This window comes from Cucurbita pepo, chromosome 16 (genome assembly GCF_057944985.1).
Source record: "Cucurbita pepo subsp. pepo isolate OVF chromosome 16, ASM5794498v1, whole genome shotgun sequence".
Taxonomy (NCBI): domain Eukaryota; kingdom Viridiplantae; phylum Streptophyta; class Magnoliopsida; order Cucurbitales; family Cucurbitaceae; genus Cucurbita; species Cucurbita pepo.
The window spans coordinates 11,195,507-11,210,750 of NC_141813.1; the positions used below are offsets into that span (position 1 = coordinate 11,195,507).

The 15,244-nt window shown below is 38.1% G+C and overlaps 4 protein-coding genes across 10 annotated transcripts; 3 read left to right on the top strand and 1 right to left on the bottom strand.

Moving 5' to 3' along the window:
• Nucleotides 1-180: 180 nt before the first annotated feature.
• On the top strand, nucleotides 181-3,139 carry LOC111777643 (scarecrow-like protein 21). Of its 5 annotated transcripts, XM_023657334.2 has the most exons (3): nucleotides 192-293; nucleotides 1,389-2,199; nucleotides 2,305-3,139. In XM_023657334.2, exons 2-3 carry the CDS (start codon nucleotides 1,453-1,455, stop codon nucleotides 3,064-3,066), a joined length of 1,509 nt encoding a protein of 502 aa, XP_023513102.2. In that variant the 5' UTR covers nucleotides 192-293; nucleotides 1,389-1,452; the 3' UTR covers nucleotides 3,067-3,139. The 5 variants fall into 5 exon arrangements, with proteins under 5 accessions (XP_023513099.2, XP_023513100.2, XP_023513102.2 ...); XM_023657331.2 differs by having other exon boundaries at nucleotides 181-293; nucleotides 1,386-3,139; XM_023657332.2 differs by having other exon boundaries at nucleotides 182-288; nucleotides 1,389-3,139.
• Nucleotides 3,140-3,823: 684 nt separating this feature from the next.
• LOC111777880 (putative serine/threonine-protein kinase WNK11) lies at nucleotides 3,824-6,752 on the top strand. Its single transcript, XM_023657611.2, has 3 exons — nucleotides 3,824-3,961; nucleotides 4,703-5,206; nucleotides 6,157-6,752. The coding sequence occupies exons 1-3, from the start codon at nucleotides 3,848-3,850 to the stop codon at nucleotides 6,538-6,540; spliced, it is 1,002 nt and encodes a 333-aa protein (XP_023513379.2). The 5' UTR covers nucleotides 3,824-3,847; the 3' UTR covers nucleotides 6,541-6,752.
• An 82-nt stretch (nucleotides 6,753-6,834) lies between these two features.
• Nucleotides 6,835-8,067, bottom strand: LOC111777881 (thymidine kinase). The gene is made up of 4 exons (XM_023657612.2): nucleotides 7,907-8,067; nucleotides 7,665-7,809; nucleotides 7,460-7,581; nucleotides 6,835-7,295 (listed from the first exon to the last, which is right to left on the bottom strand). The coding sequence occupies exons 1-4, from the start codon at nucleotides 8,065-8,067 to the stop codon at nucleotides 7,019-7,021; spliced, it is 705 nt and encodes a 234-aa protein (XP_023513380.2). The 3' UTR covers nucleotides 6,835-7,018.
• A 2,183-nt stretch (nucleotides 8,068-10,250) lies between these two features.
• On the top strand, nucleotides 10,251-14,453 carry LOC111777862 (RNA-binding (RRM/RBD/RNP motifs) family protein). Of its 3 annotated transcripts, none has more exons than XM_023657590.2 (6): nucleotides 10,251-10,546; nucleotides 10,658-10,779; nucleotides 10,845-10,953; nucleotides 11,114-11,345; nucleotides 11,548-12,745; nucleotides 13,825-14,453. In XM_023657590.2, exons 4-6 carry the CDS (start codon nucleotides 11,124-11,126, stop codon nucleotides 13,836-13,838), a joined length of 1,434 nt encoding a protein of 477 aa, XP_023513358.1. In that variant the 5' UTR covers nucleotides 10,251-10,546; nucleotides 10,658-10,779; nucleotides 10,845-10,953; nucleotides 11,114-11,123; the 3' UTR covers nucleotides 13,839-14,453. The 3 variants fall into 3 exon arrangements, with proteins under 3 accessions (XP_023513358.1, XP_023513359.1, XP_023513357.1); XM_023657591.2 differs by having other exon boundaries at nucleotides 10,881-10,953; XM_023657589.2 differs by lacking the exon at nucleotides 10,845-10,953 and having other exon boundaries at nucleotides 10,252-10,546.
• Nucleotides 14,454-15,244: the final 791 nt, after the last annotated feature.

Below are 15,244 nucleotides of genomic sequence, written 5' to 3' on the forward strand. Positions count from 1 at the left end.
GTCGAATCTTTATGTAATTATGAATATTTAAGGGTAAAGTTTTGATCTTTAAATTAAATCACGCCAACTTAGCGGCTTATCCTTAGGGAATAATTTTTGGGGGTAAATCGGTCATTTCACAAACTAGGTGGCAAAACTGGCGATTGCAGTTTCGCAATAATTAAAGGACTTTTTGTTCGTCCACTTTGTTAAATAGTTTCCCAGGTGCTCCTCATATCACTCCCCCGTCTTTCTTCTCTCTCTCTAAATGACTGGTTTGTAGTGAACTCTAGCCCGAAGATTCTTCAAGTAAGGTGGGATGAACAATTTGGTTCATTATGAACCACTGAAATTTTAATCACTTAGTTCAATTTTGTTCATCTTCTGGTAATTGCATGTCTTCGATGCTTTCTCTGTTCTTGGTTTGTGGAATCTGTTCTTCCTTTGTTCTGGGTATTCGTGTTTTCATCTCTGATTCACTATTTCTGCAAATGGGTTCCCTCGATCATGCGAATTCGAGCCCTAAATTGGCTACCACTCTGTTTTTCTGCTCTGTTTTCTCTGTAGCATTTTCGCTGAAATGTAAGGGATGGAATTGCTACAATTGTTTCTACTGCTTGTTTGTTTGGAGTTCCTTGTTTTTCGAACTGGGTTTGGATTTTACAGGGATTATTGTATCTGGGTCGGATTAATGGTGGAGATCTTATAGAACAGGATCATGTGTGAATAGTTATTTAGCTCCTCCTGTTTTTATTTATTTATTTTTATGAAGGTGAATGATGATCTGGTGGGGGATAGAGACGAATACGTGGAAAGATATAATCATGAGTCACCGAACTGATTTAAAATAGTCCCCTATGCTTTTTAATTTGCTTTTCCTAAGAAAGTAGAAATTTAACCTCAACTTGTTAGAATTTGACGTTTTGGTAACTCTGGTCTCAGTTCATCCTTATGTTGAACTGAGAAACTCTATGGCAGCTTGAATTAGATGCTTTGAGCTTGTTTGAGCTTTGGTATTATTTGTTAGGAATCACGACTCTCCACAATGGTACGATAGAGCATAAGCTTTTTATGTCTTTGCTTTGTGCTTACCCAAAAGGAAACTATGATCATTGCCTAAATTAGCCAATATGAGACTCCCTCCTCTGGACAATCCTCCTCTCGAACAAAGTATACTATAGAGTCTCCCTCGAGGCCTATAGAACCCTCGAGTAGCCTCCCCTTAATCGAGGCTCCACTCGTTCTTTGGGTACACATAGTAGAGATATATATGGGAATGATTGTTTTGAGTCAATATGTTCTATAATGCTGTTATGTTCTTCGTTTTTTTGATTGAGGATTTAAACCTGTAAACATGAAAGTTTCCTATGGATTACAACCAGGCTGATCTGGGTTCATTTGTGCAGTAGATTTGGATAAAGATTTCGTTAGAGCAAGGATAAAATCAGTCCCATTCAATATACAATTTCTGAAATGCAAGCTTCTCAGCTTCATAGAGATTCACATATGTCGAAGAGGCTATGTTATCAGCCAATTCAAGGAGCGGATACCTACTGTTTCTCCCAATTATGTTCTAGTGCTGGCAACCAAAGAGCTCAGCTCAATGTCGATGACATCGGTGATCGGTACTGCACTCTGGAGTCGTCCTCTGGTAGCCAAGGCTATGCAGCTCACAACTCGTCGACTGTCACTTTCTCATCCAATGGGAGCACAATATCGCAACAGGATTCTCGTTCGAATCCCTCTGATCAGCATAATTCCATTGACTATGCATATGGCTCCCCTGTAAGCGGATCCAGCATAACAGATGATCTTAGTGATTTTAGGCACAAATTAAGGGAACTGGAAAGTGTAATGCTTGGCCCTGATTCTGATGTTATTGATAGTTTTGATAGTATCTTCCAGGAGGGAACTGAGAATCCAGAGATGGGAACTTGGGGGCAAGTGATGGATGTTATCACCAAAGGAAGCTTAAAAAAGATCCTAATAGCTTGTGCTAAAGCTGTATCAGATAACGATGTGTTGATGGCGCAATGGCTGATGGATGAATTGCGTAAGATGGTTTCGGTTTGCGGTGAACCGATGCAGCGATTGGGAGCGTATATGCTTGAGGGGCTGGTTGCACGGTTAGCCTCCTCGGGTAGTTGCATCTATAAATCTTTGAGATGCAAGGAACCAGCACGAGCCGAGCTTCTCTCGTATATGCACATTCTTTACGAGGTTTGCCCGTACTTTAAATTCGGATACATGTCAGCCAATGGTGCCATTGCAGAAGCTATGAAAGATGAAGATAGAGTTCACATCATTGATTTCCAAATTTCTCAGGGTACTCAATGGATCACTTTGATTCAAGCTTTTGCAAGCAGGCCTGGTCGACCGCCTCACATTCGTATAACCGGTATAGATGATCCTGCATCGGCTTATGCTCGTGGAGGCGGGCTAGACATCGTTGGTAGGAGGCTTTCCAAGTTAGCAAAATTGTATAATGTGCCATTTGAGTTTCACTCCGCTGCCATTTCTGGCTGCGATGTTCAGCAAAAAAACTTAAGCATTCGACGAGGGGAGGCTTTAGCAGTGAATTTCGCGTTCATGCTACACCATATGCCAGACGAGAGCGTAAGCACCGAAAATCACCGAGATAGACTATTGAGGCTGGTTAAGGGTCTGTCCCCAAAGGTAGTGACAGTCGTCGAACAAGAATCCAACACGAACACCGCTGCATTCTATCCCCGGTTCATCGAAACGCTGGATTACTACAACGCCATGTTCGAATCAATCGACGTTACTCTTCCAAGACAACACAAGGAGCGAATTAACATCGAGCAGCATTGTCTAGCAAGGGAAGTTGTGAACATACTAGCATGCGAAGGGGCCGAAAGAGTGGAACGACACGAGCTACTCGGAAAATGGAGACTCCGATTCGCAATGGCAGGATTTACAGCTTACCCATTAAGCTCTTTGGTTAATGCTACCATAAAAACGTTATTAGATAACTATTCTAACAGGTATAGGATTGAAGAGAGAGAAGGGGCTCTGTATCTAGGCTGGATGGATAGGGATTTGGTCGCTTCCTGTGCATGGAAGTGAAAATGTAGCCACAAAATGAAGAACTTTCCCTGCTTATTATGCATATCCAAACACAACCATTACTCGTTCCAAATATTTAATATCACGATCCAGCGAGTAAGTAATCTCTTAATTAATTGAGCTATGTTTACGTCATCAACTGCAAACATGTGAAGGAATCAAATTTGAAGTTCATAAGGCAAGCAATGAGGCAAAAGAGGTAAAGGGCATGCCCCAAAGTGCAGGCTGCCTGAGGCCGACACGTCCTTTCTCATGACTAACATGGCCAAAGATTCAGTGTCTCAAATTCATGGCCACGAGCAATCCATGCACTCAACTTCCTCTCTACATGTGAATCCTTTTAATTTGATAATTTCTATGTTTTTTTTTTTTTTTTTTTTTTTTTTTTAAAGTTTGAAATTTGACGGAACGAAGCAGCCACGAAGTCTTACATAGATTTAAAGTTCTAAACCAAATCAAACAATACGGCTCGCTCGTAGTAGAATGTGTTGTCTCTGTTACTATTTTGAAAATATGATTTTATCATTAAAAGCGCACATACGTCGAATAAACCAAAATTTCAATGGGTTTAAATAGTATTTTAAGGTTAGAATTGACAAGTTTGAAATGTAAAAGAAAAATGAATCTTAATTTTAAAATTATCCATATGAAATTCTTGCACATTAAGAAAATAATAGCCATTATATATGGAAGGAAACTGGGAGTGGAAACGACAAGATGTCAAAACTACGTCGTTTTTGGCATTTTGATCTGTATTACGCGCTTACGTATAAAACCAGAAATGTCCTGCCGCCTCGACCCGACGCAAGAAAAACCAACTGAACGGAACAGAGAGAGAGTTCTTTTTTTCTCGCTCCGTTTCTTCGGAGATTTTCTGTCCGGCATCACCACCAAGGTATTGTCTCTCTTTTTCTTGTTTTGTTTCTCTTTCAAGTGTAGAGTTGCTGATGTTAATGCTGTATTTTTCATGTTAATTATTGGCATAGATTTTGTGTTTGAGAATTTTCATTTTCTGTAGTCGAGTTGATCTTTGATTTTCTTCTGCTTTATCTGAATCTATGATTTTTGTTGCATGAACCGTAAAACCTCTAATCAACCTTTTCAAACTTCTTGAAATGGTTTCCTTGAGAAATTTCTGGTTTCTAGCTCGTTGGACTTTAGGATTGTCGTTACTTTTGTCTCTTGAAGTGCGCTTGATTTGTTCGTAGTAATTAATGAGTATTTTTGTTGCTGAAAGCTATGGTTATCATTTTAAATATTGTTTTTGTCGTAATTTTAAATTAACAACAAAGTAGTCAATGTAGACAATGGCAATGGTAAGCTTCTGTACTTCTGTTTTGTTAATGATCTTAAGATATTTATTTGATATTATTGGATTAAATTGAAGCTGGGGTTTAGCTGTACCGAGAATCAAGGTTATTGTATGTGAGGAGTATACTCTGCGCATTCCTTTTGAGATTCAGCCGCCAGCTCTAAATTTATCTGGTTGGCTTCATATTCAGCTTGGATCGTTTTTTTTTTTTTTTTTCTCTCTAAACTGCCTCTTGGATCTTGATCTATGCCAAGTCCAGTGGACTGCAACTGTAATTTTCTATCTTATTTGCTCAATTTACTTATATTTTGGAACTCATTACAGATGCCAGATGAAAATTCAATTCCATTTGATCGAGATGCAGAGCCTTTTGTTGAGGTCGATCCAACTGGAAGGTTTGGACGATACAATGATCTTCTTGGGTCTGGAGCAGTGAAGAAAGTTTATAGAGCATTTGATCAGGAGGAAGGAATTGAGGTTGCTTGGAATCAGGTTCGATTGAGAAATTTTAGTGGGGATCCAATGTTCATTAACCGCTTGAGATCTGAGGTTCAGCTGCTGAGCACGTTAAACAACAAGTATATAATTGTTTGTTACAGTGTTTGGAATGATGATGAGCATAATACGTTGAATTTCATTACCGAGGTGTGCACATCAGGAAATCTGAGGGAATATCGTAAGAAACATCGACATGTGTCAATTAAGGCCTTGAAGAAGTGGTCAAAACAGGTACTCGAGGGATTGGATTATCTTCATACTCACGAACCTTGCATTATTCACAGGGACCTCAACTGCAGTAACATATTTGTCAATGGTAACATTGGGCAGGTATTTGCTTCACTCTTGATAGTGCTAGTTTTCTCTCTTTCTGACCTAAGGTGAAATTTGCAGATGACTTTTCTTTTTTCAGTTTTTATATTCTTGATCATTATTTTAGGTGCAATGTCAAATTTCCTTCCGTGGAGATTATAAGAAATGCTGATGATTTTGTGACTTTCTTACCGTAATCTTTTTACAAATTGACTGAGCTGCTTGAATAACAGTTCATATGCTACACATGGTTGTCTCTTGGCTTTGTATTGATTAAAAGGTGAAATAAAACTGAGGTTATGATCAATTAGTTCACATCTCATAGTAACATAGTGTGGTACCTAAGCGAAGGAGATGGTATATAAATGAACGAATACCATATCCAAATGAGAGCAATTTTAAAGATAGGATAGTTAAGAAAACTTAAAAGAATTGAAAGTTGCTCCTATACTAATAAGGTACACTTTCTTTAACGGTAGCTCAATCATAGAAACTTTATTGGTGACTCCGTAGGAATTTTCCTAAGATGCATGTGAATGAAAACAAAACATATTGGAAACATTTGTATTGGTTTGTGGGGATAGTATTCACTCATAGAAGTTAAGATAAGTAACGTGAATATGTCATGGGAGATGCAAGAGAATGTTAGGGCTATCGAGAGCTGAATCTGAATTCTAAGCATAGGTCGGTACACGGAGGCTGTGATCACAGCATAGAAAAACTGCAGATAGGGGAATGAGTTGCTCCACTCTTTTTTTCTCTTATTCACAAGAATATGTGCGGTTAGAGAAATTCTTCTAGAACAGTATTTCTGGATCCAAGTATCAAACACTGAATCTCAACCTTGTTTGCCAATTTGTATGATTCCCATTATTTGACTAAACCACAAGTATCCAATTGTCCATCCTCTCATTAACTTGTGTGCCTCTATGATGTTGAAGCGTTATTACATCGTCTCCTTTGTACAGGTTAAAATAGGCGATCTAGGTCTTGCAGCTATTGTTGGCAGGAGTCATGCTGCACATTCAATCATAGGAACACCAGAGTATATGGCACCAGAGCTGTATGAAGAAGACTACACAGAGATGGTGGATATATACTCCTTTGCGATGTGTTTGCTCGAGATGGTTACAATGGAGATACCATACAGTGAATGTGATAGTGTTGCGAAAATATTCAGGAAGGTGACAACTGGAATAAAACCCCAAGCATTAGACAAAGTGGCTAATGATGAAGTCAGGGCTTTCATTGAGAAGTGCATTGCACAACCAAGAGCAAGGCCTTCCGCTTCCGAACTTCTCAAGGATCCCTTCTTTGACGAAGTTGGGGATGAAGATTCTGAGCAGTCTTAATAAAGGGGAAGCATACTTTCTAATTGGCCAGCATTTAACAGTGTTTCCTCTGCCTGTGCTACTACAGACTGAGCAACATGAAAACTACAAGTATATGATTCTCTTTTACCTACTGCATTTCAGTTTCGGCCATTTCTGTAATTGATTTCTTATCACTGGATTTCTAGTTCAATGACTTGGTATCTATGCAATGAAATCTTCTATTATCAACTTGGGTTGGAGTTCTAGTTTCCCTTATAGCCATTCCTGGAAATAATCTATTTTGACAAGGACTATGAACGAACTTGGTGCATCTTCCAGAAGAGAAATATGTTAGTATATAATATTGGACGAATGAGGTTACAAACCCTTTTCCCACAAACAGAAAAAGGGGTTTCATATAGCATGTAGCTAGCGCCAGCTGTTTGATGGAAACATATGGAAATACACAGGCGAAAGCAAAGCATTTTGTCTAGACAATTGAGATAAGTTGCAGATTTTAGATAAGTGAAGGAAGTGCCTCTAGATTAGAGCCTGTTCTAAGAGCACGAGATCCCAGAATGTTCTTGGAAGATTGTATGACTTCTTGTCCATTGGCATAGTGGTGGCGGCACACCGGCATATAGACATCAGCCCCAGCGATAAGCTCGGTCCTTGTCTCCTCTGTCTTTCTCAAGGTAAAGAAGGCTCTTTTACCACAAAGTTCACATCTAGCTGTCAACTTAGTTACTGTGTCAGCCAGAGGTACTACATCAAGCACTGAACCAAATCTCCTCCTGCCAAAACCATGGAAGAATAACCACTTTAGTATTGGAAAGATCCATGATTTCGCATCTGGGTGGCACAATTTTCAAGTTACCCAACAGCTCAGATGCAAGAAATTATGTGAATGCAGAATTGTCATATATACAGAGAAAGACAGAGAGAGATCTAGTGGGACCTGAGGTAATCTCCATCTAAGCCAGCAACGATAATGATTTTGCCATCTTTATCAGCAACATCGCAGCAAAAATCATAGAGATCATCGAAAAATTGAGCTTCATCAACACCAATCACATCCAGCTGCCGGTATTGTTGGGGGTTTAGATAAATAAGATTTGCCAAACAAATAGTAATGCCAAAGAATGTTCATCAAAGAGGAATACCTTGTTATAAGCATCTTCTCCAAATTTCTGTCGGAAAGACGAAAGATCTGGCAGTGCCCAGCATGGAAATTTGGCCCCATCATGTGTTACTACCGAATCAATAGCGTACCTTGTGTCCTTGCTTGACTTGATCATCACCACATTCCTACAGAGCAGATACGAGAGTTCATAGAATTCCAAGTTGAGATTTTAATGAAGGTTTTCGATCTGTTTGCAGGTCGTAAGAATAGACTTTTCTTTACCTGCCACTGCTGCTCTCAGCTTTGATCCGACGGAGTAGAGCGGTGGTTTTTCCGGCAAACATAGGACCGATGATCACATGGACCTCGCCTGCGACGCGGTGTGGAGATCCTGCACTGACGGCGCCACCATCGGTGGAAAATGAATTCCTCAAGGACTCCATGGAGCAGATTGGAGACGAAAAAGCAAATAGGACAGAATTTGAATCGAAATCGGAGGCGCAATTGAAGGAGACTGAAGCGATGTGTGTAAAGATCTGATCCGGCTCCTCAAAATATATAGGAACCAAATTGCAGTCGTGGGTTTGAATTTTTGGGTCGTGAAATTTTGGAGGGAATGTTAAAGAGATTGGATTTGGAGGGAAACTTCTTCCCGAAGTTTTGACCTTTTAATAAGGTTGGCTTCCGGTAAAGAATATGTTAAAAAAAAAAAAAAAAAAAAAAAAAAACTGAAGATTTTGTCAAATTTGGTAATGGGCTTATGATTTCATGTAATTTAAATCGGCCCCACAGAAAAATTTAAACTTTTTTTAGTACAAACATAAATTAAATGACTAATTTTCTTTGAAAATAAAGACAAATTATTCTCATTTATTTTTGGGTCATAGTTTTCACATTATCCTCATAAATTAATTTAATAATTTCTATGGAAAAAGGGTAATTAAAATTTCGATAAGTATTTGCATGTGATTCACCTAAGCCATCATCACCATCCCAGCTAATGGCAAGCTGGAGGAGACCAACCCCCACTAATCAAGTCAAGTCCTGTGCATGTGATTCACCTAAGCCATCATCACCATCCCAGCTAATGGCAAGCTGGAGGAGACCAACCCCCACTAATCAAGTCAAGTCCTGTTAAATGTGTAAAGTAAACTTTGCTATCAAATATAGATGGCAAAAGATGACCCTTTGAATTGGGTCACCTATGGGAGAATAGGTTGATGCAAAGGGTATTTTCGGTAGCTAGGTGAATAGGTTGATGCAAAGGGTATTTTCGGTAGCGAATGAAAATGAAGATAACAACCCAAGTCACAATGTTGTGGATACGAATATGTGCACCTATTTTGTACCTACTTTAGTATATTTTATATTTTAATGGTGTTTGAAAATGTGTTACTAGTCAGATCAATATATTTGAATCTATCCAACACATTTTCAACCATAACTTTAATTTATTTTATTTGATGGTCAAATTTTCATAATTTGACGTTATATTGGATAGTCACGACAGTTAATCTAAATTAATGGGTTAGATGTCTTTTTACTTAACTTAATACCTTGGCCAAGGTCTGGTTCAAAAGTGTGACGAGCGCCCAGCTTGGAGGACAGAAAGGAGAGAGTGCTTAGCTTTTTGTTTTGTAAACGGGTCATTTGAGGATCTGATCAGACCTAGGACATGCGAGAGCTCAACCTAGGAGAAGGGAAAGGACGGAGAGATAAAGCAATATAGTATGTTCGAAAAGCGCATCTCGCATTGTATACCGGATATCTCATACCCACTTAGTTTACCCATTAGCCAATTATTTGAGCTAGTGTGGATGAGCTAACCTCCAATGATGTAACCGAGACTCGACTCCTTTTTCTTTTAGAGTCTTAGTCATTTTTTACTTGCCTTTGAGGAGCCTTGACTCCTTTTTCTTTTGGAGTCATTTGTTCGACATTTGATGATCCAATTGACATAGCTAAGTTTAGGGCACGACTCTGATACCATGTTAGTTGAACACAACTCTCCATAATGGTATGATATTGCCCACTTTGAGTATAAGCTTTCCTGGCTTTGCTTTGAGCTTCCCAAAAGGCCGCATACCAATGGAGATAGTATTCTTCTATTATAAACCCACGATCATTCCTTAAATTAACCGACGTGGGACTGTCATCCAACAAGTTAGACGTTTAGTGTCATTCAACCTCGTGATTGACCTTACTCATGGAGTGATTTGAATCTCAAACAAATAATATTGCATATTCGATCAATAAAGTAATCTGAATCTTACCTTCGGTAATATTTTTATCATACAATTTATCAATTAAGAGCTAACCTAAGCCGAGAAACGATTTATTACCACATTCTTTTTCATCCATATAAAAAAAAAGAGCATTAAATAAATAAAAAGATATTTTATAATAAACATAAATAATTTGTTTGCAATATTTTGAAAATATTATCATAAATTAAGGCTCCATTTATTTAGTTATTAATGAATAAAATACATTTTGATGCATATACATGACATTATGCACCCATGTTTTTATTTTTATATTGATTTATTTTTCTCCTCCTCCCATAAAGTTTATAGCAAGATCAAAATAAATAAAATAAAAAAGAAAATTATAAAATCAAAAAGGAAGAGAAAATGTTCATCTTCGATTCCCAAGTTCTTATACATTTCTCACGTTAGACATCTTCAAGCTTCTGTTTTTCACGTTCTCTTTGCAGTGTACAGTTTGTTTAAACATAAATAGAATTTCCCGATCTGCTTCCTAACTGAATTTGCTTTACATAATCAATTGGACACAATCCAGAGGCTTAAGGAAAGTTGCGGACAAATCTTACAGGGAAGCTCAAGATGTCTGTCCTAATCATCGTGCTTCCTCTCAGATCTTAGCTCGGCAAGATTTGGCTCTCTGGTTCTTCGCTAATCGGTCGGTTTTATGGAAATCTGGACTTTGTTTTTCGATCTTGTAAGAAATTGAATCAAGTTTGGATCCCGGTAATCCTTCTTTTTGATTCAAATGCTTTCTGGGTTTTCTCAGGTTTGTTGAAATTTTGTCGAGCAATTGATCGACGATGGATCCAGTGTTCCCAAATTGATTTTTCCAATATCTCTTCCTTTGAGATATATACATTTCCTGGATTGCCTCTCGATTCAAATAAGGTACTGCTTCTGTTATTGATTTGTTATTCACCCGCATTTGATTCCATTTCCTTCTTCTCTTTCAGCTCCAAGATGTTACAGATTACATTTCTTCACCTTAGGTTCACACACCGATCTTCTACTATAATGAATCTCCATAGCTGATTTTGTCCCCCTTTTTCCGTTGTTCATCCGGTAAAATACGGTCATGGAATTCGATCCCCAGTACATTATTACGAGTTTAAAATTCTGTTGTTTTTCTTCATCTGAATCGAGTAGAAATGGATAGATGTTATCTGCATTTGATGGTTTTTGAACATCTGAACGATGTGGCTTTTGTTGCTGTGGTTTATAGGAAAAGGAAAATGCAAACTGATAGTGGCAAATTATTTGTTGGTGGGATATCTTGGGATACTGATGAAGACCGGCTTAAAGAGTATTTCAGTGCCTTTGGGGAGGTTGTAGAAGCTGTCATTATGAAGGATCGGACTACAGGTCGAGGTCGAGGCTTCGGCTTCATAGTTTTTGCTGATCCAAGTGTTGCAGATAGAGTTATAAGGGAGAAGCATAATATTGATGGAAGAATGGTGAGTTTTTAACCTGAATGTGTATCATATGACCTGCAGAGATAGCTCATTTTTTGTTAGCTTATGAATCAAAATGTTTTGTAGTTCTTATTTTCTTCCTTAGTGAAATTTCTATTTTCCTGATTAGTTTTTCAGCTTGTATTCAATCAAATAGTCTGCATTTGTCATTTTAATGCTATTTAAACTCGATCTTCATACCCAGGTTGAGGCGAAAAGGGCTGTTCCTAGAAATGACCAGAACATTGTAGGTAGAACCAGTGGTAGCATTAATGTTTCTCCTGGTCCTGGACGAACTAGAAAGATATTTGTTGGGGGCTTAGCATCTACTGTTACAGAGAGTGAATTCAAGAATTATTTTGATCAATTCGGAACAATTACAGATGTTGTGGTGATGTATGACCACAATACTCTTCGACCCAGAGGTTTCGGGTTTATTACATATGATTCGGAAGAAGCGGTCGAGAAAGTTCTTATCAAGACTTTCCATGAATTGAATGGAAAAATGGTTGAAGTCAAGCGTGCAGTTCCAAAAGAGTTGTCACCAGGCCCAAGCCGAAGTCCACTTGGTGGATACAATTATGGTCAGAGTAGGGTCAATAGCTTCCTTAATGGTTATACTCAGGGGTATAGTTCAAGTACAATTGGAGGTTATGGGGTTAGAATGGATGGTAGATTTAGTCCAGTTTCTAGTGGTCGAAGTGTATTCACTCCGTTCAGTTCGGGTTATGGAATGGGCGTGAACTTTGAGATTGGCTTGAATCCAGGGTACGGGGGAAGTTCCAATTTTACCAATAATCTCAATTATGGACGGGGACTGAGCCCGTATTATACTGGTAATTCGGATAGATTTGGCAATATAGGGTATGAGAGTGGCAATGGAGGAAACTCATCCTTCTTCAGCTCAGCAACTCAAAACTTGTGGGGAAGTGGAGGGCTCAACAATGGAACAAACTCTGCCAACTCCAATGCTCATTTGGGATCAGCAAGCGTTGGCGGCGGCATTGGGGGAACTGCATTTGCCAATTCTGGAGTTAACTGGGGTAGCTCCGGAATCTTGTCTCAAGGTGGAGGAAACAATGTTTTTAGTAACTCTGGGAATCATAATTATGGAGGTATTGACAGTAGTTATAGTATAGGAGCTGGAGGATATGGGAGGAACAGTGGTACTGTTTTGCCTCCAACATCATCATTTCCTACCTCAACTGTCGGTTTTGACGGGCCTTTTGCAGATTTCTACAATGCCAGTTATGGCGATCTCACGTGGCGATCTTCCAATTTTGAAAGAGACGTCTCTGGACCCTTTGGTTATGGACTCGGCAATGCTGCTTCTGATGTCTCATCCAGAAGCTCTCCTGGTTTTATTGGTGGTCATAGTGTTAATAGGAGGCAGTCAAACAGAGGTTAGAGCCACTGTTTCAAAATTTATATAATGCTTCATTATTTGTTTCAGCAGTATCTCCCGGTTTATCTCATCAAGAATTTTATTTTTCAAATGCTCAGATTATGAACATCCAAATGTAGATTTATATTTCTTTGATCTTGCAGAAAGCTGTTTCAATTCTGCACTTGATGGTTTAGATATTAGCTGTTTTAGATACCAGATTTAGATACTATACATGAATGATTTGAGTTACCAACCGAACAAACTTATATCGTTAAGTGGGCTTCCCTATATATACATTTTCTGGGAAAGATATATGTTCAGTATGTTCGTATAGCCGAAAAGTAACATGGTTATATTGTAAGAATGTTTAGAGATAGGTCCCAATGAACCTTATTACAAATGCCAACAAGAATAGCTTATATAGTCATACCGATTGAAGTTATTGAGTTATCTAGATGAAGGGCATTCAAATTTCAAACTGTCATTGATCTCTCTCATTGTCACTCCCTTGCATTTGGTGATTGATTTTTGTTCGTCCTGTTACAGGACTGTAACCTCTTCGTGTTTACGTGCACATATATGCTTGCAAGCCTGCAATTGTGCAGCTCACTCATTCTAACTTGACAAGCTCAAGCATTTGACTAATTCTACGACATTGTAAATGCATAACAACCTCATGGTTGAATCCTCGTCTTTGATACACTAAAAAACATGGCTGTTGCTGTTTCTTTCTGTGGTCATTATCACTCAGAGTCAGAACTAGTAGTGAAATTATGCATTTAGTATATGTCCTAAACTATATCCCGTTTCATTTAATCATGTAATCATTCGGACATCGATTAAATTTAGTACAGCCTTTTTGAATGCTTTGCTTAACTAGTGTGAACCAAAATCACGAAATGCTATCAGATTATCTCTGATGTGGTATTAAGTTTAGGATATAAGTGCTGTTAGCAAGTCGCACGACAGCGTTATGTATCATTCTGTGCTAAATGATCTCGTCGTCGCATTGTTCTTCTTCCTCCTTTTATCTGTTGTAGTTTTCTGGTGAAAAATAGTGTTGATACTGAGTATCCTCCTCATTTTTTGGTTCAGGAAACACTACCTAGGAACGATCGGATATGTCAACATAGTAGATGAAGATAATTGGTGAAGAACGTGAAGTTGCAGATAATCAAATAGAATATTCAGTTGAATTACCCAACAAAAAAAGGGGGAAAAAGAAGAATTATCTATAAAGCTAACTGAGTGCCGATGCTGAAAACCAAGCTTAGAGGTATTTAGCCACTTGGGATTTTGTGTTCAGGTTTGAGTTTTGATTAGAAAATTTTCTTTCTTTTTTTGTTTTTTTTTTTTCTTTCATATATTTGAGTGAGATGTAAAATCAGATTGCGGCAGTATAGCAAAATACGTATCATCATGCATCTTCAGTGAGATGGGGATCCACAAAGTTATTATAGACTATGCCTTGTTTTTTTTTTAAGGTCACCCTTTTTTTAATTTTCAAGTTCATCATAATTGTAGCAGTGATGCCTGAGGCAAAGTTGTGAGCTTTGTTTAGGAATGCTGTTTGTCCCATCATTTTGGTTTTTTTTTTTTTTTTTTTTTTTTTTTGAACAGATTGTATCAGAGTTCCTCTTTTTGTTGAATTGTTAGTGTGAAAAAACATTCAAGGGATAATCCATCTAGGCTCCCTGTGAATAAATAACCACAAATTCTTCGTCTTTTCTCTTCTCTCTTTTCGGGTTAGCTTTCGTATCGACATGAAATTCTTGTTTGATGTTTTTAGCTTCTGCTTTGATCGTATAGCCGAGCCGAAAATATGCCTAAAACTTTATATGTTGCACTGTCAAACCCTGTAATTTTTTAAGGTGGAAGAGGAACAGTCTCAGATTCGTCCCCTTTTTTGTGGGGCTCCTTTTCTATTCTTTTCTTTTCTTCCCAGATCAATCTGTTCATACATTTTCAGTCATTTTATCAATAGTTTCTTTTAAAAGAGGAAATATCTTTGGAATCTGCAAAGCATGCACTGTCGTTTGGTATAGCTCTCGAGTCGATTCATTGACTTTTACATTTGCATCGTGCTTGTGATAAAGTCTTTATTCTTTGGCTTTCCATTATGTCGTTACAAAACTGGCTATAAGGTCCTGCAGTTGAAAAGCCGTTCCAAACAGGTCCTAAGAAGGGGTAAAGATTGTCATATTCATATAATTCGCTCTATAACGAAGAACAAGAACAGGATATGTATTCTTTGTAAGTCGACTTTGTGGGTTCCTAATTGAATTCCAATAAGAAACCATGAGACGAAAAATTTAAAGATTTGACAGGTGAAAGACTCAAAATCTGACCCTCATTGTCACCACAACTATACATCTGATTCTTTTATGCTTTCTCCTTTGGAAATTGAATGAGTAAAAGTGGAAAAGAGTATCAAAGTGGCCCTAAAAAAGTTAGAAACAAAGGCCAAAAAAGGATGTTAGAACATTTTGCTTTTCTTCTACTTTTTTTTGCCATT